The sequence below is a fragment of the Pteropus medius genome, unplaced genomic scaffold, assembly GCF_902729225.1.
Source record: "Pteropus medius unplaced genomic scaffold, Ma_sr-lr_union100, whole genome shotgun sequence".
In the NCBI taxonomy this organism is placed as follows: Eukaryota; Metazoa; Chordata; class Mammalia; order Chiroptera; family Pteropodidae; genus Pteropus; species Pteropus medius.
This window is the reverse complement of record NW_024345872.1, coordinates 1598651-1625256: the sequence shown is the minus strand read 5'-3', so window position 1 is coordinate 1625256 and position 26606 is coordinate 1598651. Positions and strand designations below refer to the sequence as shown.

The 26606-nt window shown below is 37.4% G+C and overlaps 1 protein-coding gene across 2 annotated transcripts in view; it reads left to right on the top strand.

Annotated features, from left to right (window-relative positions):
* DCX (doublecortin) overlaps window positions 1–26606 on the top strand; it is a 165034-nt gene that overhangs the window by 8539 nt on the left and 129889 nt on the right. For both annotated transcript variants that reach the window (XM_039874766.1, XM_039874765.1), the window contains exon 3: window positions 1903–2243. In XM_039874766.1, coding sequence (XP_039730700.1) covers window positions 1903–2243 — 341 coding nt within the window. The remainder of the gene's footprint in view (window positions 1–1902; window positions 2244–26606) is intronic.

Sequence of the window (26606 nt, the reverse complement as noted above, 5' to 3'; positions counted from 1 at the left end):
GAGAAATTAGGGTTTCTTTTGACTGAGGTCTTTGACCACCCCATCCTCTGTATGTATGCGTGCACGTGCGCACCCATGTGTGTACACCAGGGTGCATATGCTTACATACAAAGCAATAGAGAACACTAGCAGCTTGTGGATCTCAGAACTATGTTGGAAGCCACTTTGCATATGTTGAAAGCCATTTACCACCAGCTCCACAAACACACACACACACACACACACACACACACACACACACACATCCTCAAGTTGCCCTAGAGATTCTGACTGAGTCTTCTCTCAGCACTGAGAAATTAAAGGATTTGGTGCTAGGGCAAAACAATCAATATTTGTAAATGGAGTGAAATAAGCCCAGTGTTTCTGAATGTCTCTAAATGCTTCTCCTGCTAAGACCAAAGGAAGAAGAGCCATCAGACTACAATTATGTTAATACTTTTTTTTGCACCTGATTGTTTGTTTGTTTGTTTGTTTATTTATTTATTTATAGCTATTACTGATAAGTTAAGCTTGATTAAATCATATTGGTTTTCTGCAGTTAGACTTCTGGCTGAACTTCTGTATACCTTGGGACAAATGTGTTTTACTCAACAAATTCAACCTTTTCCGAATTCTTTCTCCCAGGCTGAATCTACCTCTCTTTCTCTATTCTCCAGCTTCCAGTCCCAGGTGTCTAATCTCCTTCTTTTGTCTCTAGCCCCTGCATTTCTTCTGCTGTATTAGTCATTTCCTCTAGCCCAAGGTACATGTGAAAATTAAACTCGATCTCTCCAATCCATAAATCAAGTTGTATAATATACTCTCACGTCTCTACTTCATTTTTGTAACAGCCAAGGATGAGCACAGGTGAAGACAGCCCTGAATACACAGTGAAGCATTTGGGAAGATGGAAAGATGAGGGGTGTCTGGGAGAAACAGGGGAGAGTATTTCCCAACCAAGAGCTAAGACTTGCAGATACAGGAATGGGGTGTGTGCATGTGTGTGTGTGTGTGTGTGTGTGTGTGTGTGTGTGTGTGTGTGTGTGTGTGTGTGTGTGTGTACAGGGTGTTATTCACAGTTTCTCCACTTGGGTGTGGCAGTGAGCAGTAGAGGACACAATTAAACACATATATATTCACCACACACACACACACACATTTCCCATTTCAATATTTCACTGCTTAGCCATAAACTCTGCGAAGGACAATCTGGTTTCTTGACAAGGATGTGCTATATCCCCAATATACAGGATTACATGGGTCACTTTAACTTGGAATAAAAGTGTATTAACTGAAAGTTCTCCTTCGTTTATAATATACCAATGGATTAGGACTATGAATCCAAAAATAAGACAGAAACATTAAGAGAGACATATTAGGAACACTCTAGTAATGCCCCTAGATGTTAACATCCTAGAAATTAGAATAAACATTTCGATTCCAATAAAATAATGTTGAACTTGAGAACCCTACTTGTTAAGTTATACTTAGGTGTGTTAGGATCCTGAACCTATACTTAGGTTCCTTAGCTTTACAGGATTTTTAAAATTAAATTTATTGGGGTGACATTAGGTAATAAGATTATATAGGTTTCAGTTGTACAATTCAGTAATACCTCATCTATATATTGTATTGTGAGTTTGCCACTCAAAGTCAAATCTCCTTCTGTCACCATATATTTGACCGCCTTTAGGATTTTTCAACTTAGGTGTGCCATTGCAATAAAGAATTTTTTTTTCTGATTACTTACTCTTGAATTTTAATGAGCCAAGTTGTTAGAAAGCCCAGTTAAGAATTATACCTAAGGTTGGTTATTATCATTATTTCTTCAAAAGTCCTACTCCAAGGTCAGTGTGTATTAGTTTAACTAGAATAGTTCATATATCTACTGTTAAACTAACCACCACTTATTTTTTCCCTTAGGGGAAAGCTATGTTTGTTCCTCAGACAACTTCTTTAAAAAAGTAGAGTACACCAAGAATGTCAATCCCAACTGGTCTGTCAATGTGAAGACATCTGCCAATATGAAAGCTCCCCAGTCCCTGGCTAGCAGCAACAGTGCCCAGGCCAGAGAGAACAAGGACTTTGTGCGCCCCAAGCTGGTGACCATCATCCGTAGTGGGGTGAAGCCTCGGAAAGCTGTGCGTGTGCTTCTGAACAAGAAGACGGCCCACTCTTTTGAGCAAGTCCTCACTGATATCACCGAAGCCATCAAACTAGAGACCGGGGTTGTCAAAAAACTATATACTCTGGATGGAAAACAGGTAGGTATTTTTTTCAAAGTACTCTTCTCATTTGTTCTAAATCCTTAGTTTTAAATCTGGCATCATTTCTGGTTGGGGGACTCTTCTTCCAACTCTCATGATCTCTATCTAATATTTTATGCCTCATTTGGAAGAAAGGTCTTTTCAGCAGACAAATCAATGGCTTTGAAATTCAGTCTGCTTCTGACTTACCAAGTAAATGGTCACTTAGCCTCAGCTTCCTTATTTGCTAAGAAAAAAATGTATTAGAACCTAGGTCCTGTACATACTTATGTATATGAATTAATTTAGCTATTACATGATGCAGCCTTGCTTCTTCAATGCATGTGACTGTAAATGAGATTTCCCCCACTCATTTCTCCTTAGATACCCTCACATTGGTATTCAGCATTTGTTCTATTGAAAGGAGGTTGAAGTGACCATCATATTCTATGAAGAGAGTTGAATCTGGGGGAAGTACTGAAGTCTCTAGTTTGTTGTCTTTGCTTCACACCAGACTACATTTTTTCTCTCTTCCTTTTCCATTTGACATAGCTATCTTAATTTGCTTCTGATGATGGTTTGTGTGAGAAAGGGACTATTTCAGGATCCTAAAATTATCCCAAGAAAGATATTGCCATCTGTCCTCCTCCAAATCAAGTTCTTCATGTCATTGGTTATGCTACTAAAGTGCCACCTATATTAATATCTGGGAAAGAATGCAGCCAGGCGTCTCCATCAAACAGATGCACCATTCTCTTGAGCATAGGGAGCTGTAAATATACAACAAAAAAAATGTTCCAAGTGAATTAGAACAGTGGCTGGTTCTTTTGGCTCTAAAGAGAATCTTGGTCCCCGTCAGAGAAGACAAGTGTGGATTATTAACAGTCCATACTTTCTACCTCTTAAAATACCTTTGATGTTTGAACAATGACATTGATTCCAAAAACGCAGGTTTGCTATACATCAAAATGACAGATGAGTGTTCAAATGTGTCTTTTCCTATAATTTCTGATATATACTGTGTGCTATAAGATTTTAAATTTCTTGGAAAACTAAAACTCATATATTTGGCAATTTGATGAATTTGAGGCTTCTATCTGTTCCCCATCATTTTGTGATCTGAGAGACACGCTAAGGTATTGATTGTATGTTATTTGTGTTTCTCATACCAAATAAATGGATTTACCTGAGATGATGGGAAAAGTTCCAACTCTTAAGCATCTCTCTAAGAATATATCTCTTTTCTGAGTACCGAGTATATAATAAACAGAGTTGCCGAGGAACGGGCTTACTCACTGGAAATCTCATCTCAGAGAAATAGGACCTAGGAATTTTAGATCATTGGATCTTAGAGTTGAGAGAGACCTTAGAAGCCATTACATTTAATATTCTACCTAAGGCAAGGATATCCTCTACATTTTATAAGACAGCCTATTCCACCATTCAACAGCTATTATAGAAAGATTTTTCTTATATTTGGAATAAGTCTGCTTCCCTATACCTTCAGCCTGTTGAGATAATGTAAGACAAATATAAATTAAAGACATAAGACTAGGATTCAGAAGACCTGATTTCTGTTCTTGATATTGCCACTTAGTGTGTGACCTTGGGCTAATCATTTACCTATCTTGAGCCCCACACTTCTCTGTACAAAGATCTGATCACATCTGCCTGGCCCATGCTCACAGAATTCTCATGAGGATCAAATGAAATAATGGATATAAAAATACTCTGTAAATTAAAATACTTGATGTAAATATGTGTGTGTGTGTGTGTATAAAATTTATCATTAAATGAGATAAGATATTTAAATTGCCAGACAATTTACATATATATTAATAAATGTTAGCTCTCTTCCCTCTACTTTACCTCCATCATTCTTAGCTTGAAATTCTAACATTTTGTGGAGCTATACCATACCTTGGCATTCTGTCATTGCTCCTAATAATAAATAAAGAGATAAATTCATCTCCTTGGTAAGCAAGCTCTATCCAACTCCTTCAGGCATCAGCTTCCATTTCTTTGGGGGAACGCATTATGAAATGCCAATGTATGATATGGTGTGTGTACAAAAATGTCAGGGAGCAGTGCTCAAGGGAGCAGAACAATGCCTTGTCAGGCATCAACACCTCTGTAGATGCTGTTTCTTCTCTTTAAAATGTCTCCCTCTGCCTACTTACTCTACCCCTGAGAGTTATCTTTTAAGGCCTGGATCAAATGTTATGTTGTCTCTGAAAACTCTGTCTCTTCTACAGAGTTAAAACATTCTTAACCTTTTAAAAGAATCCTTAGCTCCTAATACATTGTGGATGCTCTGTAAATGTTTATTGATAGAATGAACTGATATAAAGAGATTCTAACATGGCACAAGTAGATGTTCTGAGAGCACCTCTGCTTTCAATGCCCCAGACATTATCCTCACTTACTTGAAAATCATTAAGGGAAGACTTTTAAAGCACTATTTTCCAAAGTATATTCTAATTTCTCTGCCTCCAGAAGCTCTTCATAAAAGGGTTCTGTGGTCAAATAAGGTTGTTAAATGCTGCAAATTATATGATTTTATTTCTTAGAGATTCATAGTGCTCATTGGTACATTAAATATTCTGAAAAGTCCTGCAGAAAGGAAACCCATTTAATTTAGTACCAGGATTTCCCAATCTTATTTAACCACAAACACTATATATATATATATTCAGAATAAAATGCAGAGCACACTAGGAAATCCAGTTTACAGAAGATGCTGAATGATTTGCATGATTAGGAACTAACTACCCTAACTTCAGTAGTACTAGTATGCATGAGGTAACCCACAAATCAAACATTGGTGTGAGGTTTCAGCAAGGAAACTAAATCACAAAATTTGGAGGTGTAGGGACAAATCTACTAATTACAAAATAGATGCTGAGTATACTGAAAGTCCATTTCCCAGTTCTAGTGATGATATCTCTAATGTTAACACCTGCCAGTCACTTTGATTACTAGTGGCTATTCTTACTACTTGGGAATATGATCATCTTCTATGCAGGCAGAAGGCACATGTGTTGCAATGGTTTGGACTTGCTTGGTTGAGATTTCATGTCTGTCTTTCGCTAAATGTGGCACCAGGCAGAAAGAACAAAATATGGTCAAGACTATGTGTTATGGAATGTTTTAACACGAGATCGAGGCCGTCACTTGGTTTCAGTCTTGCTCTAACTGGATCCCAAATAGACCATATCAAATGATTTTCTTCCCTTTTGTTTAAATAATGATTAATTAAAACAGCCAAGTTGAATATACCAAATTTATTGTTGCTTCTTTCCTAGTGTGTACCATTTGACTGATTGGCTTATGCTGATTGACAAGCAATCTGCAGATATGGCTCTCATCTCTTTCTGTTTTTACTTTGTTTGGATGTGCTTTTGGAGCTCTTGCTCATTCTAGGGCTTATGTTTTGCTGGTAAAGAAGACTAGTTTCCTGATCTCTTGCCTCTGAGATATTTATGATTTATATGGGCAGGGAAGCTAACTATCATTGGTAGGAAGGGGTCCCAATTTATTCCTCACCTCAGTAAGAAGTTGCTAATGGAAAAATGAGTAATTGGTAGGGTCCTGGCTACTCACATGATCCGTAATGTATTTCTAGGAGGTCCGAGAAAACATGATGAAAAGTTGAATGATGATGCATATTAGTTCACTCTCAGGTGAGGTTGCTGTGTGTTGACAAAATTATCCAACTGTTAATTTTTATAATCAAGCCACACATTGATCTTTGTGCTTTAAAGGCCATGGATGCATAAAAACTAGGATCCAAAATTCTAGTTTATTTGGTGGCTCAGTTGATGCATGGTCTAGCTTTATGTTCATTTCTGTAAAGCACAGAGAGCAGGGTGCTTCTGTTAGAGATGCAGAGCTTTAATAATAGACTTCCAGATTTTTGGCATCTTATACAGGGGTACAGCTGGTCCTCACACCATCCATTTTTATGCTACACTTATTGGCATCTCCAGTTTGTTTTGGCCATATCCAGGATCTGTGTAGTCAAAGATCCACTATTGCCACAAAATAAATGCCTACGGGATAAGTATGGCCTTTAGTATTTGTGTTAGCTTCGTTAGGCCAATTTTCAATTGGATGAATTTATTTTGTGTTTCTGTCTATATCTTTCTATTACCAACTACTTGAACCAGAAATTTTAGGTCCCAGAATAACAGAAAAAGAGGTTTAAGCCGATCCCAAGATTATTCATAGCCTTGGAAGCTAGACAGGAGTTTTAAGAAATGTTTTAAACCATAAGATGGTGGAATAGGAAAATGAGAGTACAAAGGATGCTTGAACCATTTCTAAGTATTCTAGGAAAGACTTGCTCCTTCCATATTGCTATAGTAAATAACTGGATGCTGCAAGCACAAAGGCAATTGCAGGAAACATAAGAAGACAAGTTGGATTTAACCTTGGAAATGTTGAGTCCATTTTGCAAGGTCTTTACTGTGCCTGTGTAGCTGGTTTTTCTGTCGTCTCCCCCGCCCCCATCATCTCTGCCCCCTCCCATCACATCTGATCTTAATTATACGCCTGGGCCTCCAGCTATCCCAGAGTCAACTTCTCTTCTCTCCTCCTAGTGTTACGACCCTGTCAGTCAAGGTTGGGCTCAATAGAAAAGGCCATGTGGCTATAAATTATGCCCCAGGAGGAGGACATTTATCATTAACATTCCCTTGACAGAAAATTAAGGCTGGAGAGGTGATGTTTTTATTACCAAAAGTTCCCCTCTCCCCACCTTCCATAGATTTGATTCCTGGAAACCACTTGAGAGGATTGGCTTGAGCATGAAGTGGAAAAGAGCATAGATGGGAAGTCAGGCTAGGATCTATGAAAAGAGACAATTTGCAAACTACCTTGCCATATGTGATGTAACTTCAAGATGCCTTATAGTGGTAGATTTTGTACTTTAAAAGAAGGCTTATGATGCAGGTGACCAAACATCCTTCTGGAAAGAAAAATACTGAGTGTAGCCTGTATTTATTCAATAAGTTATCCTTTTCAGAATTTTATTGTTGATGAGAGGCTCTTGGCTCTGAGCAGTAATAGAGGTGGGGTTTAGCCATTTCGATCAAAAACTTTGGCATAGTTTTCCAGTATTGCACACTGATGAATCTGTTGCTATCCAATATTCAGCATATGGAAAGAGACTTAGACTGAAATTCAGAGACCAGAGTTCTAGTCTTCACTCCGTTCTCCATTAGCTATGTGATATGGGGCTAATCACATCTCTTATCCGGGCCTCAGTTTTTAGATGAGTACATTTTCTTTAAGGGTACTTCTACCTTCAAGATAACAAAGTATTCATTTCACAATATTGCTTCTGTCTAGATATTTTTCACCAAGCCACTATTCTTCTCAATGCCCTCCACCTCTCTATGGTCCTAGAATTTCCAATGTGATATTATACTCATCATGGTGGATATATTGTACTCTAGGATGGTCCCTAAATGGTATTTGCAGTTTTTTTTTCAATTCAATAATATGTCATATGTATACTACATTGTGTGTTCACCACCCAGAGTTAAATTTCCTTCTCTCTTCAAATATTTGATGCCCCTTACAACTATCTACCTACCTCCTCCCCTTTCCTTCTAATAACCACTAATCCAGTATCTGTGCCCATGAGTCTCTATTTGTCATGTTTGTTTGTTGCTTTCAGTAATATATCCCACGTATGAGTGAAATAATATGGTTCTCGACTTATTTTGTTTAGCATGATAATCTCAAGATCCATTCATGTTGTCACGCATGGTAATAATTCATCTTTTCTTATGGCTGAAAAATACTCCATTCTATATACGTACTACATCTTCTATATCCAATCATCTACCGTAGGACACTTTGGTTGTTTCCATGTCTTGGCCACTGTGAATAATGCTGCTAGAACATTGGGTGCAAATACCTTTGTGGATAAATGTTTTAAAGACTTTGGGTAAATACCCAGAAGACGGATTATGGGTCATGTGATAATTCTATTCTTGTTTTTTTTTATTGTGGAACCTCCATACTGTTTCCTATAGTATCTGTACCAATTTATATTTCAACCAGCAGTGCATGAGGGTTCTTTTTCCCCCACATACTCTCCAACACTTATTACTTGTCCTGTTGATGATAGCTATTCTCACAGGTGTCAGGTGGTAAGCTCATTGCAGTTTCGATTTGTATTTCTCTAATAGCTAGTGAAGTTGAGCATTATTTCATAGACCTTTGGCTATTTGTATGTCTTCTTGGGAGAAGTGTCTGTTGAAATCCTCTGCCCATTTTTTTAATTGCATTGTTTGTTTTGTTGTTGTTGTTGAGTTGTATGAGTTCTTTGTATATTTTGGATATCAAGCCTTTATTGAAGGCGTTGTTTGCAAATATATTCACCCATTATGATGGCTTCCTCTTCTTTTAAAATTAATTAATTATTTATTTAATTATTTTAATTTTTTATTCATAAAGATGTTTTTCCTACTTTTTTTTAAAATTAAATTTATTGGGGTAACATTGATTAATACAATTATATAACATTCAGGTATACAATTTGACATCGATATATTCTATTGTGTGTTTATCACTCAAAGTCCAGTTTCCTTTAGCTACCATATATTTGATCCCCTTTACCCACTTCACCCTTTCCCTAACCCTGATATTTGACCTCCTTTAATTGTCTACCCACCCTCTCTTCCCCCACACCCTAGTCTCTGGTAACCACTAGTCCATTGTCTATGTCCCTGAGTCTCTGTTTGTCCTGTTCATTTGTTGCTTTTATGATAAGAACAGATACTACATTTGATCTTAGCCAAAAGATTGATAAGTGATGTTGCTTTTAGGTTTATATCCCACGTATAGGTGATATGATGTGATTTTCAACTTTTTCTGTCTGGCTTATTTCGCTTACCATGATTATCTCGAGGTCCATCCATGTTGTCACAAATGGCAGTGTTTCAGCTCTTATTATGGCTAAGTAATATTCCATTGTATATATGTACCATAGCTTCTTTAGCCAATCATCTATTGAGAGACACTTCGGTTGCTTCCATATCCTGGCTACTGTGAATAATGCTGCTATGAACATTGATATGCAAATATCTTTTCAGATATGGGTTTTCAAATCTTTGGGGTAAATACTTAGTAGAGGGATTGCTGGATCATATGGTAGATCCATTCTTAGTTTTTTGAGGAATCTCCATACTGTTTTCCATAGTGACTGTACCAATTTTCAGTCCCACCAGCAGTGTATGAGGGTTCCTTTTTCTCTGCATCCTCTCCATTTGTTATTACTTGTCCTGTTGATTATAGCTATTCTAACAAGAGTGAGATGATATCTAATTGTGGTTTTGATTTGCATTTCCCTAATAGCTAGCAATGTTGAGCATCTTTTCATATGTTTAAAGTCCATTTGTATGTCCTCTAGGGAGAAGTGTCTGTTCAGGTCCTCTGCCCATTTTTTGATTGGATCATTTTTTTGTTGTTATTGAGTCATATGAGTTCTTTGTATGTGTTGGTTATTAGGCCCTTATCGGAGGCGTTGCTTGCAAATATATTTTCCCATTTGTATCGTTGTCTCTTTACCTTGTTGACAATTTCTTTTGCTGAGCAGAAGCTTTTCAGTTTGATGTAGTTCCATTCATTTATTTTAGCTTTTACTTCCCTTGCCTTTGAGGTCAAATTCATAAAATCCTCTTTAAGACCAAGGTCCTTGAGTTTTGTTCCTATGTTTTCTTCTATGCATTTTATTGTTTCAGGTCTTATATTTAGGTCCTTAATCCATTTTGAGTTTTGTTATGTGGTGATAGACAACAGTCTAATTTCATTCTTTTGCAGGTGGCTTTCCAGTTTTCTCAGCACTATTTATTAAAGAGGCTTTCCTTTCTCCACTTTATGTTTTTGCCTTTTCTTTTGTCGAAAATTATTTGCCCATATAAACATGGGTTTACTTCTGGACTCTAGATTCTGTTCCACTGGTCCATGTGTCTGTTTTGCTGCCAACACCATGCCGCTTTGACTACTGTCGCTTTGTAGTATAATTTGAAGTTGGGCAGAATGATGCTTGCAGCCTCATTCTTTATTCTTAGGATGACTTTGGCAGTTCGGAGTCTTTTGTTCTTCCAAACAAATCTGATGATTTTTTGTTCTATTTCTTTAAAAAATGCCAATGGGATTTTGATGGGGATTGCATTAAATCTGTATAGTACTTTAGGTAATATGGTCACTTTAACTATCTTGATTCATCCAATCCAAGAACATGGATTATCTTTCCATTTCTTTGTATCTTCTTCAATTTCTTTTAATAGGGTCTTGTAGTTTTCATTCTATAGATCCTTCACATATTTCGTTAAATTTATTCCAAGGTATTTTATTTTTTTTGTTGCAATTGCAAAAGGAATTATTTTTTTCCACTTCTTTTTCTGACGCTTCATTATTAGCATATAGGAACACTATGGATTTTTGAACATTGATTTCATACCTAGAGACTTTACTGTATTTGCTTACTGTTTGTAGTAGAGTTCTTGTGGAGTCTTTAGGGTTTTCTATATAGAGAATTATTTCATCCATAAATAGTGTCAGTTTGACTTCTTTGTTTCCTATTTAGATGCCTTTTATATCTTTCTTTTGTCTAATTGCACTTGCCAAGACCTCCAATGTTATATTGAATAAGAGTGGTGATAGTGGACAGACTTGTCTTGTTCCTGATCTTAGAGGGAAGTTTTTTAGATTTTCACCATTAAGTATAATATTGGCTGAGGGTTTATCATACATGGCCTTTATAATGTTAAGGTACTTTTCTTCTATACCAATTTTGTTGAGTGTTTTGATCATAAATGGATGCCGTATCTAGTTGAAGGCTTTTCTGCATCTATTGATGTGATCTGATCATATGATTCTTATTTTTAAATTTGTTTATGTGGTGTATCACATTAATTGATTTGCGTATGGTGAGCCATCCCTGTGCCTCTGGGATGAAACCCACTTGATCGTGGTGTATAATCTTTTATTATGTTGCTGTATTCGATTTGCTAGTATCTTATTTAGGGTTTTTGCATCTGTGTTCATGAGAGATATTGGTCTATAGTTTTATTTTTTGTGTTATCTTTACAAGGTTTCGGTATCAGAGTGATATGTCCTCATAAAATGAGTTGGGAAGTATTGCATCCTCTTCTATTTTTTGGAAGAGTATGAGGAGAAGAGGTATTACATCTTCTTTGAATGTTAGGTAGAATTCACTGGTGAAGCCATGTGGTTCTGGACTTTTACTTTTTGGTAGGTTTTTGATGATTGTTTCAATTTCCATAGTGCTGATTGGACTATTTAGATTTTCCAGTTCTTCTTGATTCAGTCTAGGAAGGTTGTATTTTTCTAAATACTGGTCCATTTCTTCTACATTATTAAATTTGGTGTTATATACTTTTTTATACTCTTGCATGATCCTTTGTATTTTTGTGATGTCAGTCTTAATTTCCCCTCTTTCAACCCTGATTTTGTTTATTTGTGTCCTTTTCTCTTTTTTTTAGTGAGTCTAGCCAGGGGTTTGTCAATTTTATTAATCTTCTCAAAGAACCAGCTCTTTGTTGCATTTATTTTTTCTATTGTTTTTTTTTCCTAATTTCATTAATTTCTGCTCTAGTTTTGATTATTTCTTTCCTTCTGCTGACTTTAGGCTTCATTTGTTCTTCCTTTTCTACTTTTTTAAGATGAAGCATTAGGTTGTTTATTTGAGCTTGTTCTTGTTTTTGGAGACAGGCCTGTAATAATACGAACTTTTTCTTTATGACCGCTTTTGCTGTGTCCCAAAAGTTTTGATATGTTGTACTATTGTTATCATTTGTTTCTATGTATCTCTTGATCCTTGTTTTTGTTTCTTCCCTGACCCCGTTATTTTTCAGTAGCATGTTGTTTAATATCCATGTATTTGTGGTTCTTCCTGATTTCTTTCAGCAGTTGATCTCTAGTTTCAAAGCATTATGATCAGAGAATATGGTTGGTATGATTTCAACTCTGTTATATTTGTTGAGGCTATCTCTGTGTCCCAGTATGTAGTCGGTTCTTGAGAATGTTCTATGTGCACTAGAGTGGAATGTATAAGTGGCTGTTTTGGGATGGAAGGCTCTGTATATGTCAGTAATGTCCAGTTGGTCTAATATGTCATTTAAGGATGTTATTTCCTTATTGATTTTCTGTTTGGATGATCTATCCATATCCGACTGTGGGGTATCTAGGGCTCCTACTACGATAGTGTTTTGGTCTGTTTCTCCCTTTAGTTCTGTTAGTAATTGTTTTACATATTTCGGAGCTCCCTGATTGAGAGCATAGATATTAATAAGTGTTGTCTTCTTGGTGCGTGCTTCCCTTTATCATTATGAATTGTCCACCAGTGCCTTTCTTTACCTTTTTTTTATTTCAAAGTATGTTTTGTCCAATATTAGTACCGCTAGTCTCACTTTTCTCTGAATATCATTTGCTTGAAATATCATTTTCTACCCTTTCACTTTGAGTCTATATTTGTTTTGGAGCTGAGATGTGTCTCCTGGAGGCAGCATATGGTTGGGTTTTGTTTTTTGATCCATTCTGCAACTCTGTGACTTTTTATTATTGAGTTCAGTCCATTTACATCGAGGGTGATTATTAAAATATGAAGTCTTCTTATGGCCATTTTATCTTTTGCTTTCTGGCAGCTCGTTGTTTCCATTGGTTCCTTGTCCTCGTGTTTTTTTTTTTTTTTTTTTTTTTTGTATTTTTGTTGGGTTTTGTGAGTTTTGCCTCTGGTTCTTCTTGTTTTATAGTATATATTTCAGTCCTGACTCTGTGATGCATGGTTACCATTACAAATATGTAAAGATGGTTATATATATACAATCATCCATTTTCTTCTGTGTGTGCCTTATCTCCTTTCCCCTTTACGAATTTGGATCCTTGAATCCTCCTCTTTTCAGTCATTGTTATCTTAATTTGTTTCTATCTATGCTGAGCATTAATTACTGTCTTGCTATAGTAATTCTCTTCTTATTATTTAAGCTTATAATGCCTGTTCTTAGTTAGGGTTGCACTGCTCTGCTTCTATTTGCCTTATAGTCACTTTACTCCTAATTGTGTATTTTTATTGTTGTTATTTTGTTTAGGTGCGCTGACCCCTTTCAGAATTTCCTGTAGTGCACGCCTCATAGTGGAGAATTTCCTCAATTTTCGTATGTCTGGAAAGGTCTTAATTTCTCCTTCATATCTAAAGGAGAGCTTAGCTGGATACATTATTCTAGGCTGGTAGTTCCTTTCACTTAATAGTTTAAATATTTGATTCCATTCCTTTCTGGCTTGTAAGGTCAGTGCTTAGAAGTTTGATGATAAAAGGTTTTCCTTTATACGTTATAGTTTTCTTCTCCTTGGCTGCCCTGAGAATTCTATCTTTGTCATTGATTTTTGATAACTTTAATACAATGTGTCTTGGTTAGACCTTTTTGGGTTGAGATAATTAGATATTCTGTTGACCTCTTGAATTTAAAGTTCCAGCTCATTTATTAGATTTGGGAAATTCTCGTCCACTATTTGTCTGAAAATGCTTTCTAGTCCCTGCTCCTTTTCCTCACCTTCAATTATGCTCATTATTCTTATGATTCCGATCCTTATGGTATCAGCTAGTTCTTGAATTTCTCTTTCATTATTTTTCATTCTTCGGTTTTTCTCTTTTTCCTTCTGATTTATTTCTAGATTTCTATCTTCGATATCACTGATCCTTTCCTCCATTTGGTCGTCTATTTCCCAAGCTTGCTATTTCATTTTTCAACTGTTGCAGTTTGTTTTTTTTATCTCCAGAAGTTCTATTTAGTTCTTTTTGAGGGTTTCAAATCTCCTTGATCTGCTCATCTAGTTGTTTTTTTAATTCTTGAAATTATTGATATAATTTGTTTTGGATCTCATTGAGTTTTTCAGAAGCACCATCCTCAATTCTCTGTCACTTAAATTGTATATTTCTCTGTCTGTAAGCTCACTTTCTGGAGATTTTCCTCTTTCTTTCTGAGATGCCTTATCACTTTGATTGTTCATGATGATTAATGGACTATGTCTCTGCCTGGGCATTAATGGAAGTGTATTCTGTTGTTTTTCCAGAAAGATTTGTTATATAAAAGTCTCTCTTTAGCCTGCTGCAAAGAAGGCGCTCTTCTTTTGGTTTCCAGTAGGTGGCGTCTAAGCCTCTTGGATCCCTAACAGTTTTGGTAGAATTTGCTCAGATTCTCCTGGGGCTCTCTGGTGAAGGATTTGGGAAGTTATGGGCAGAGGGGCCCTCTGGGTGGATTGAGTGTTGGGGGCTGCAGCTCAGCATCAGTTTTGCAACCACAGTCTGTAAGAATCAACTGTCGTTTCTCTGCTGGCTGCTTCTCCTCTCTCTGCTCTGATAACTGGGTCCTGCAGCCAGCCGGCCACAGGGAGCCCACATCCCTTTCAGGCTCGGCTGTTCAGGGAACCTGCAGCACGAACTCGCTGCTCCTTCTCCTCCGCCCCCTTCCTGCAGGGAGCTCCAGAAGCTGCTAGAGGTAGCCTCAGTCTCTGCAGTGTTTGCTCAGATTCCTCTGGGGCTCCGTGGTGATGGTCTCAGAGGATACGTGGGGGAGGGTCCCTCTGGGTTGGAAGTTGGGAGCTGCAGCTCAGCCTCAGTTTGGAACCAGGGCCGGTGATAATCAACTGTTGTTTCTCTGCTGTCCTGTCCTGCTTCTCTGCTTTCTGTTCTGATGACTGGACCCTTCTGCGGCTGCTAGCAGTTCCGGCACTTCTAGGCAAGCTGATCAGAAAAGTTGCCGCACCTTCACCCCACCCCCTCCTCCTGCAAGGAGCTCCGGCAGCTGCAAGAGGCAGCTTCTTTATTTCTCCGAGTCCACTGCCCGACATCCGGGGTTCTGACCTGTGGTAGCTCTTATGTGCAGATCCCACGCTCAGACGTGCTGGTGTGCAGTTTGGGTGTTTTTCTGTTGAGTTTTAGATGTTCAGCTTATTGTTGTTTCCAGGGGAGAGATCCGGGGATGTTTATCACTCTGCCATGTTTTTCGGAATTCCTGGGCATTTAACGTGAATGGAATCATACAATATTTGTTCCATTATAGCTGGCTTCTTTACTTAGCATGTTTTCAAGGTTTGTCATGTTGTAACTATTAGCATTTTATTTCTTTTTATGGTGAAATAATATTCCATTGTACAGATATACCACATTTTATTTATTTATTCATCAGCTGATGGACATTTGGGTTGTTTTCATCTATTGTTTATTATGAATAATGCTGCCATGAACATTCATGTTCAGATTTTTATGTGGACATATACCTTCATTTATTTTGGGTAAATACCTAAGAATGGTATTGCTGAGTTGTATAGTATCTGTACGTTTAAAAATTTAAGGAACCGCCAAACTGTTTTCTAAAGTAGCTGCACCATTTTATATCCCTACTAGCAGTGTATGAGGGTTCTAGTTTCTCTACATCCTGGTCAACACTTGTTATTGTCTATCTTTTTATTAAAGTCATCTTAGTGGGTGTGAAGTAGGATTGCATTGTGGTTTTGATTTGTATTTCCCTAATAACTAATGATGTCAAGTATAATTTTATATACTTATTGAACATTTGTATATCCCCATTGGAAAAAGTTTATTTAGATCTTTTCCCATTTTTTAAATTTTTATTTGTTTTCTTATTATTGAATTCTAAGAGTTCTTTATATATTCTGGATACAAATCCTTTGGCACATATGTAATTTGCAGATATTTTCTCCCAATCTATAGCATGTCTTTTTATCTTCTTAATAGCTGTTTTAACTTTTCAATAGAATTTCTTTTTCATTTTAATGAAGCCTAATTCATTATTTTTTCTGATATGCATTATGCATTGGTATCATATATGTGAACGTTTTACCCAACCCAAGATTCTAAAATTGTTCTCCCATGTTTTCTTCTAGAAATTTTATCGTTTTATCTCTTACATTTAACTATGTGATTCATTTTGAGTTAATTTTCGTTTATGGTGTGAGGTAAAGGTCAATGTTCTTTTCTTGAGGGGTGACAAACATATATACAAAATTTCTAGCCCCATTTATTGAAAAGATAAGACAGGTTTTTTTAAGTTTGAATTTAATCTGACACTTAGAAATATTAGTGGCCCATATCTTCATATCCAGGGGTTCCTTGTCATCAAAAATTAGCAGCCAAATGCCCCGAAGTTTTCAAGAACTTCTAAGAACTGTGGGTGTGAACTAACAGCACAGAAGTTCCTCTTATACTGATGATCTGGAACAGTAATTTACTCCACGGCTACAGCAGTGAGGCTAAGTAAGCCTCATTAAGTAGGAAAACAGAGAAGTTAAAATTAGAGAAGTTAAAAGGAACTATTGTTCCTTGGCAGTGCCCCCCATGCTAGACTCCTGAAGTTCTCATCCCAGACCCATCCGAACTTGCGTGTCCCATGTACTATCCTTTCAGGTTGGTGCTAAGTAGTACTGGGGCAAGGAAGTAGAGAGATGCCCAGAATTTCTTGGGTTACTTTTTTGGCAATAGCTTAATTGAAATCTAGTTCACATACCATATATTTCACCCATTCAAAGTATACAATTTAACGATTTTTGGTGTATTCATAGGTATGTTCAATCATCACCACAGTCAAATTTAAAACATTTTTATCACCTCAAAAATAAATCTTGTACCATTTAGCTACTACCCTCCATTTACCCTCCATTCTTCTTAGCCCTAAACAACCACTAATGTACTTTCTATATCTATATATTTGCCTTTTATGGGTATTTCATATAAATGAATCATACAATATGCACTCTTCTGTAACAGGCTTTTTTCACTTAGCATAATATTTTCAAGGCTCATCCATATTGTAGCATGTATTTGGACTTCATTTCTTTTTGTGGAAAAATAATATTCCATTATATAGGTGTACCACATTTTGTTTATCTATTTATTGATTGATGGACATTTGAGTTTTCATCTTTTGGCTATTATTAATAATGCTGCTATGAACATTTGTGTGTAAGTTTATATGTGGACATATATTTTTATTTCTCTTGAGTATATATCTACTAATAGAATTGTTGGATGTTAGAGTTTCTCCTTTTCCTTAACTACCAAACTCATGTTCTTAAAACATGTATCCCAAGGGATGCTCCAAACAAACAAATTCATGCTTTTTTTTCTGTGTGGAGATTTGGCCCAGAATTCTTGCCTAAACAATATAGAAGGAAACATGCAGTTCCTTTAACAACTTTTTTTATTTTAGAAAAATTTATTAAAATCTAGTTAATATATAATATTATATTAGTTTCAGGTGTACAGCTTAGTTATTCAATATTTATATACCTAAAGAAGTGATCATCATCATAAGTCTATTAACCTTGTGACACCATATGATGTTATTACAATATTATTGACTATATTCCCTAAACTGTACATTACATCCCCATGACTTATTTATTTTATGACTGGAAGTTTGAACCTCTTATTCTCCTTCACCTCCCCCACTTAAAAAAAGTTTTAACTACAGTTGACATTCAATATGCTATTATATTATTTTCAGGTGTACATCATAGTGGTTAGACATTTATAAATTTATGAAATGATCCCCCTGATTAATCTAGTACCTGCCTGGCACTATACATAGTTATTGCAATATTGTTGACTGTATTCCCTATGCTGTGCTTTACATCCTTGTGACTATTTTGTACTAATTGGTAGTTCTTAATCCCTTCACTTTTTTCACCCAGCCTTCTATCCCCCCTTCCATCTGGCAATCATCAGCTTGTTCTCTGTGTCTATGAATCTGTTTCTGTTTTTTTTTTAAACAATATTTCTCAAAGCTAGAACAAATACAAAGAAGCCATTTTCTTCTTCTTTTTATCTTAATCCTACCCTGGCCCTTCTAACTCTCCAGAACCAAAGACACTTTCTAAACAAAAAAAGACTTCTAGTACAAAGAGTCACAGATTACCCCCAAATCGCCAAAATTTTTTAACTTTAAAAAGGTATACCAGAAGGGATTTCCATAATCCCAGTCAATCTGTTTTTTCCTAGATTTTAGAATACTTTTATTTTTGATATTACAGACTCTACCTTCTCCAGGTTTTGTAATTTTAGCTCTTGAGGAAAACACAGTTTGGATGCAGGGAACCACAGCAATTATGCGTTATTATCCCAGTGGTCTTCACACAGGGCAATCCCCCATCCCCAGAGGGAGATTTGGCAATGTCTAGAGACAGTTTTGGATATCACGAATGGGGATGAGGTGCTACTGACATCTAGTTGGTAGAGGCCAGGGATGTTGCTAAACATCATACAGTGCACAGAAATTCCCCCAAACAAAAATTTATCTGGCCCAAAATGTCAGTAGTGCTGTGGTTGAGATTCCCTGCATTACAAGATTAAGTGAAAGGCAGATGTGGCAGAAGATGAAGCTGAGAGGAAGTCAAAGGCAAGATTCAGGAACGACCTTGTAAAAATTATGTTAAGGAGCTTGGATATTATCCTGTAGAGATGGAAGCCACTGAAGGATTTTAAGCAGGGGAAAAACATGATCATATTTGTGGTTTGGGTAGCTCACTCTATTGTCTTGTGTTTGGGGAAGACAAAAGCAGTAGGGAGGCCAGGTAGGAGGCTGTTTGATAGTACAGGAAGTAGAATAGAAGAATCTAAACTCAGGCAGTGGTAGTGGACATAGAAATGGAGAAAACAGATTCAGGAAATATTTTGGAAGTAGAAGCTGCAGAGCTTAGTGATTAACTGAGTTTGGGGATGTATTAGTTTTCAACTGCTGTGTAATAAGTTACCATAAACATAGCAGTTTAGAACAACATTCATTTACTATCTCACAGTTCTGTAGGTCACAGTTAGAGCAGACTTGACTGGGTTCTCTGCTTAGGGTCTCACAAGGCTGAAGTCAAGTTGTCACATGGGCTAAACTCATCTGGACGCACTGGGGAAGAATCCAGTTATGGGCTCATTCAGAATTTTGGCAGAATTCAGTTCCTTTGACCTATAGGTCTGAGTTTCACATTTCCTTGCTGATTTCAGCTGGGAGCCATTTTAAGCTTTTAGAGGCTACCCACACCCTTCTCAGATGGTTCTCTCCATCTTCAAGCCAACGAAATTACATCAAATCCTTTTCATGCTTAGAATCTCTCTATCTTCTCCTTCTGCCACTAGTTAGAACAAACTCTCTGCTCTTAAAGGGCTCATGAGATTAGATTGCTCCCACCTGTATAATCTCTCCCTTTTGATTAACCCAAAGTCAACTGATTATTAACCTTAATTACATCTGAAAAGTCCCCTTTTGCAATGTAACATAACATAACATAGGAATGACTTATATTCTCAGGTTCCTACATGATACAAGGCCAAGGGTCATTCTTAGAATTCTGCTTACCAAAAGTGATGGAGGGGGAAAATTCAGGTGACTCTGAAGTTTGTGGCTGAGGCATATGGGTAGATCGTAGGGCCATTCACTGAGGTAGGAAAATCCAGGGCAAGAAATAGAGTTAAGATATATTTAACTTGGGGTGCCTTGCTACATGTAAGTGGAGTCTCCAGAAGGTAATGGTATATATGGGTCTGGAACTCAGGAGGGAGCTCTGGGCTGGAGGTATAGATTTTGTAGTAATCTTCAAACAATGGTGGTTAAAATTAGGCAAGCAGATGAGCTCACCAAGGGTTCATGTGAGAAGCTGCTTCGGGAAAAGACCATTAAAGGAATATTTGCATTAAAGAATAAGTAGGAGGAGGAGCCTGGGACTTGTTAGAGAGAACCATGGAGAACTAGATGAATATGTATCCAGAGAGGCTAATAAAAAAGACTTGAGATAGAAGTGTGCAGCTATGTCAATTGTGGCAGACAAGGTGAAGATTTAGGATATTGAGCCAGTCAAATTCAGGTTTTTTGAATAATCATTATAGTTGGGAACAGGAGGCAAAATTCTCTAGTAGATTAGAAGGCAGGGGCTGGCTCAGGAAGATACTCAGAGGCAACTAGGCAGATGGAGTCAGGACTGGGTCAGGCTATGGAATTTGATGCTTCTCAGCAGCTCCCCGTGCTCCAGATCTGTTACAACTTGCTTATTACAACTTGCCCGGACACTTGCCTGTCCAGTGTCCCATTTTTCTAGGGCCTTACTTTCTATTAGCTCTTGTGTTATATACATGGTTGTTAAAATGCAGTTAGTCTTTTGTCCAACTGTGCTCTGTTCTACCTTACAACTTAAAGCTCCATCCTCAGACAAGTCAGACCTTTTTTGGATCTGATTTTTCTCAAAGCCTTGCTTTCAACTCACAGATTCAGTTGGTAAGACTAACAAATCAATCCTCGCTCTAATGTTAACTCCTATCAGTTTATAGCACATTTCCCAAATTGTGTTATATATCATACTAGTCTGATCAAAAGTTCTTTGGCCAAATAAGTTTAATAACATTGGAAAAAGACTGTAACAAGCCCTCTGTAAAGAAACCTTCTTGACTTTGTTTAGTCCAGTGTTTCCCAAACTTCTTGGAACACCAAAATTTAAAAAAAAAAAAAAAAACAAAGAATCTATGATCATATAGTAGAAGGCACTTTGGGAACCATTGGCCTCTGCTTTAGGTATTTATTTACATTTTAATTACAGAATCTTGAAAAGGAAAAACCTCAAGGCTTGAATGAATAATTAAATGGGAAAAAAACAGGCACCATTACATTTCGACAGAGGTGATAACATGGGGCAAGAAGGCCTTTACAGATAGAGTATGGACAATCACCACAAAGGTAGCACCTATTCACCCATTGTCAGGGTAGGGCTTGAGGTTTCTGATATAGACTCTAGAGCAGTGATCCCCCACCCCTCTTTTTGGCACCAGGGACTGGTGATTCTATGAGAATCTAATGTCTGATGATCTGAGGTGGAGCTGAGGCGGTGATGCTAACACTGGGGAGCAGCTGCAAATACAGATGAAGCTTTGCTCACTCACTGTTGCTCACCTCCTGCTGTGTGGCCCAGTTCCTAACAGGCCATGTTGGTCTGCAGCCCGGGGGTTGGGGACCCCTGCTCTAGAGGGAAAAGGAGAAACTGATCAAAAAGTGAGATCCATCTAGATGTGTTAAGAATCCTCCAGAGTTGTAAGAGATTAGGAGAATCCTTTTGGTCACAGGCATGACAGTTTTGCTTCCCTAACCACAGTGGAAAAGAGGCAGCAACACCAATTCCATTGCCAGGTTTAGAACCTTCACAATAGATTTAGTCTTATATAATTCAGCATTCTTTGCATACTGTAGAGTCTCACTGGGGGAATCAGAGACAGGTTTACAAATTAGACTTAACTCCCTTAAGTAGCGCCTGCCCTTTATCTATACTGCATACCTTCTATTGCATCAAGTCCATGCTTCTCCAGCTAGCAAAAACTTAGCAGACCCTAGGAGTCCAAATGTCTCACCTAGCATGATAATATCCCTTAAAAGAGGTTTTGAGCCAGAGACAAGTACCTTCTGATATCTCTTTGTGTCTGCATATGTGCATCTGTGCCCCTGTTTCTAAGTGTTGGCTGTCTCATCTGATGAAGTCATATATAAATATTTATATTTCAGGACATTTCTGGTCTTACTCACCAGAGACATCACAACCTTGATAAAAAGCTTCCTTCTGGCCTCTACAGTTTATTTAATATAGCAGTTGATAGGTGAACTTCCTCTTGCTGTTTGCAAAGAGGGTGGAGCCTTGCCTTGCTTGGAGTGTCAAGTGTTTGGCTTGTCGCCTATTGAGAATTGATGTTTATGCTTTCCCAGGGGCTCCCTTGATTAAAAGAAGTGTGAGTTCTCTAGTGGGCCATCCTACCCTTTAGATTTTGGATTTTCAAAAATAGTTGATACACTTACAGATGCATTATGACTTTTGTGGGCCCTGAGCAATTTTCTTTTGTGGACCCCTTCTGCCACCACAAATAATCATTATCACTGTGTTGGTATGAAGAATATATTAATATTATATATTTAATTATTTTCTTCAACCTAAAAGTTTCTTATTTTCTGATTTTAAAGTAAATTAAACTATTTTCATAGGTTCATAAAAATATGGGGAGCCCTAGGCACTGTGCCTACTGTATATAATGTGTAATCAGCCCTAGACATATTGGACTGTTTCCTGAACTGTTACTGTGAGCTCATGTTGGCCAAGCAGTAAATAAGAATGATATGAGGACTCAGTCTAAGAGAACTGTAGCTTCTTAGACCTCCTAACTAATAATTGATGAGTACCAAGTAGAACCTGTCTTCTAGTTTGGTTCTAACATGTTTTACCCACTGTACAAAGCATGACAAAATGCTGTCAATAGTATTTTCTCTGGCTTGGTGGACTCAGAGTTGGGAATAGAGATCTGCCTCCTCAGAATCTTCACAAGGAAAGACTTCTGAGATTGATGAATGGCATCATTTATTTCCAGGCTGGAACTGCTTCTGTCATTTAGCCTGTGGCCCTGCAGAACACAACTGAGTAAAAGGGGGTGTAGAAGTTGACTAGCATTGAGAAAGATTACTGCAACTCATCCAGAGAAAACAGGGTTGGGGCTGGTTTTAATCCATGTCAATCCTTAGTGGTAGTTGATATAGACACCCCTATCTCAACCCTACCCATAATCTTCCTTAGCAACAGCCACCCCACACTGGAATGGTAACAGTCATAGCACTGCTTTTTACATTGGCTGCTGAAGAGTTTACTGGGTAAAGGTTTACCAATAAGCCCTACACAGAAGTTAGTAGTGACTGAAATTGAGGATGAACTGATGTAGGAAGTGAGCCTTTAAAGGGCTCCCCCTTATAGAGTTCGCTTTACATAGCCACCCTTGCTTTTATATTTCCCTCTGACTGGGACTAGGGCTAGGACTCAGATTCTACAGGCCAAAGCTGTTCCTGAGTAGGCTAACAAGTTCTCAGCTCTCTTGCTCAGCTTAACAGTCCTGGCTCTGGTTCAGTTCTCTGAGTGGTATGGAGTTTGGCTACTCTACAGAGACCTTGCTGAGACCTTGAGGTCAGATAGAGCAATCTATCTCTTCCTTTTCGTAAAGCAAAACATCTGTTTAAATCAGATTGGCTTCATCCTCCCAACTGAATGTGGTTTTCAAAGATGACAGCATCTGCTCCATACTGCCCTTGCCCTTGCCAAGTCCTAGCCTGAAGTAGAACAGAATGGTGTGGAGTAGCCGAGTTTGTGTATGTAACACATACAACATAAATGCAAAGATACAGACACTGGAAATTTTCATACAAAAGGTAGAGCTAGTGAGGATACGTGGCAAGAGGAATCGGAGTAAAATATAATTAGAAAAAAGTAAGGTTGATCAGTGTTTGCAGTCTCTAGGAAACTTCTCTTTGGAATACAAAGGAAAACTTGATTTTCCATTACTCACAATACAATAGATCAGGGTCAGCAAATGATAGGTTTAAAAAAAGGAAGAAAAATATTCAACAGAGACCATGGGGAATCATAAACCCAACATATTTATTATATGGTTTGTGTTAGCCAGGGGTCTTCAGAGAACAGAACCAATAGGGTGTGTGTGTGTGTGTGTGTGTGTGTGTGTGTGTGTGTGTGTGTGTGTGTGATATGTTCTAAGGATTCTGGCTCGGGAGATTGTGGGGCCTGGCAAATCTGAAATATGTAGGGCTGGCTAGCAAGCAGGAGACCCAGCAAAGAGTTAATGTTTCAATCTGGAATCTGAAGGCATGGTTCTTTACAGAACACATTTGCCAACAGCTGCAATAGAGGAAGGAATTATGGAAAAGAGCCTTGGGGAAGAGACCTGGACACTCTTGTTCTACTACTAAAGCACTGGGTAATCTAGACTAAATTGATGACCCTCACTGGATCTCAGTTTCTACTTTTGAGGACTAGGTTACCCCAAAAGTTCCTCCACAAGCAAACATTCTATGCACTTTAGTCCTTTCTATACTTAAAGTTCCATGATTCTGTAACTCGAATCTGGAAGATCCCAAATAGGCAAGCTTAAGCTACTTCCTGTTGGTGTCTAGAAATGACTCCATACTAGCAATAATCTCAGACATTAGTAAATTTTAATTATCTATAACATACAGAATAAGCAAAATGCCTAATATTTTCAATTTATTAGTGATTTTCTTAATAGTATATTCTGTTAAGAATAACTGACTGTAACAGCCCTCTATAATCATTATATAAGAGAAATAGCTGTTATTTGTATTGTATAAAGCACTTTGGGATAATCTATGTAAGTAGCAGAAAATAGGGTATCTAGTCTTGAGGTACTTACAATCTAGTTAGGAAGACATGCTTTATACCTAGAATAGTCTTAAACTTTGTATAGTGACATACAAACAACTGTTGGGAGAAGAGACATTGTCTTGTTCATGGATGTATCCTCAGGACCTAGAACACTGTCTAGAGCATGGTATATGCTCACTATATATGCTGGATGAATGAATAAGTGGAAGATGACTCAGTGAGTAGTAATTACTAAAGGAATGCATACGTGTTTAGATCAGGGCCAGGTGGAAGCTAATTTGGGAAGGCTTAATGCAGGAGCCCTTGAACTCAACACAGAAAGCCAATAAACCAAGGGTGATATTTCTGAAATGCTAGATTTCTATACATAAAGGTACACAGAGAGATGTCAGGGTTAAGGACCATACCAGGTGTGGACATTATGTAAACTAAACGCAGACTGAAACAGAGGCCTAATCTTGAAGTAGAAAGAAATAGATTCTATCTCTCACTTTAGTACTGACAGTTTTTAAGCAGCAGTCATTTAACCTTTCTGTGCCTCAGTTCCCTTGTCCAATAAATGCACATGACATCCAGACTCAGAACGTCAGAGAAAGAAGAAACTTTAGACCTCATCCAGTTCAGTGGGTTTCAGTCCTGGCTACCCAGTAGAAACACTGGAGAACTCTTAGAAGGCCCAGTGCTCAGGCCTGGCCCCACAGCAATTACATCAGAATCTTTGGAAGTGGGCACAGGTATCAGTATCATTATTTTTTAAATCTCCCCAGGCAAGTCAATGTTCAGCCAAAGGTTGCAAACCACTGTTCTAGTCCAACTCTCTAATTTTATACATAAATAAACTGAGGCCCAGAGCAGGTTAAGAAATCTTGTTCAACCTACTTCATAGGGTCATTAGAAGGATAATATTAGATCATAAAATTTGAGAGCTAAAGGGGACCTTAGATATCAAAATATCTGTGAAAATGCTCTGAATAACATAAATTTTATTCATTGGTAAGAAATTATCATACTAACAGAACAAGAAAATATTAATTGGCAACCAGTTAAAACATCACCTTCATCATTAAATTACACTAGAAGGACAATTGAAGAAACCTCTATTATTCTTTTTTTAATTATTCAGGTCTCCCTGAGTTAGCAAATGAGTAAATGTTCCATTTCAAAAGTTAGAGTATAGATTATTGGACTGAAATTTTGGTAAACGAAGATGACATACATTGCCCTGAAAATTCACATTTTTTTCCAAGAAGAAATGTAATTATATTGTAAATATAGGAGGATGAAAATCTATAGCAGAGGGTAATGTTTAGTCTAGTTCTTGCATATTTCTAGCCTATAACATTAGTTTGGGGCATGGTAGTGACTGGAGGCAAAGGAATGAGGTTTGGAAATTTTTGTGTGATCTCAGGCATTTTTGCCAAAAAAAGGCCTTTACTGGTTACTGGCCTGAGAGACTTCAGCTTGCATTGAGCTTAAAGATGCTTCACTTTGCAGAGGATGAAAAGTCAGGGTAATTTCCATTCAAGATACATTTCCTCATTCCTACCCTTACCTTATTTAATCGGATCCACTCTTTGAAATTTGTCCTTCTATGCAAGAGTATGAGGAGTATGAGGTTGGGTGTTAATTGCATTTTATAGATTCTCTGTTTAGCTCCTATTGTTGAATTATATTTATTTTTTTGTCTAAAAGATTATTCATTGAGTGATTTTCTATGGAAAAAGTGATAAAAATGTAAGGTAATTGTTAATGCCCATCTCTTTTTTAAAACTTTTTAAAAATTAAGTTTATTGAGGTAACATTGGTTAATACAATTATATAATATTCAGGTGTACATTATAATTTGACATCTGTATAGTCTATTGTGTGTTTACCACCCAAAGTCCAGTTTCTTTCAGCTACCATATATTAGATTCCCTTTACCCACTTAACCCTCCCTCTAACCTCTATATTTAACCCGCTTTATCCCATCTACCTCCCTCTCCTCCCCCAACCCCTACCCTCTGGTAACCACTAGTGTATAGTCCATGTCCATGAGTCTCTGTTTGTCTTGCTCATTTGTTGCTTTTAAGTTTATATCCCATATATAATTGATATCATGTGATTTTCAACTTTTTATGTCTGGCTTAT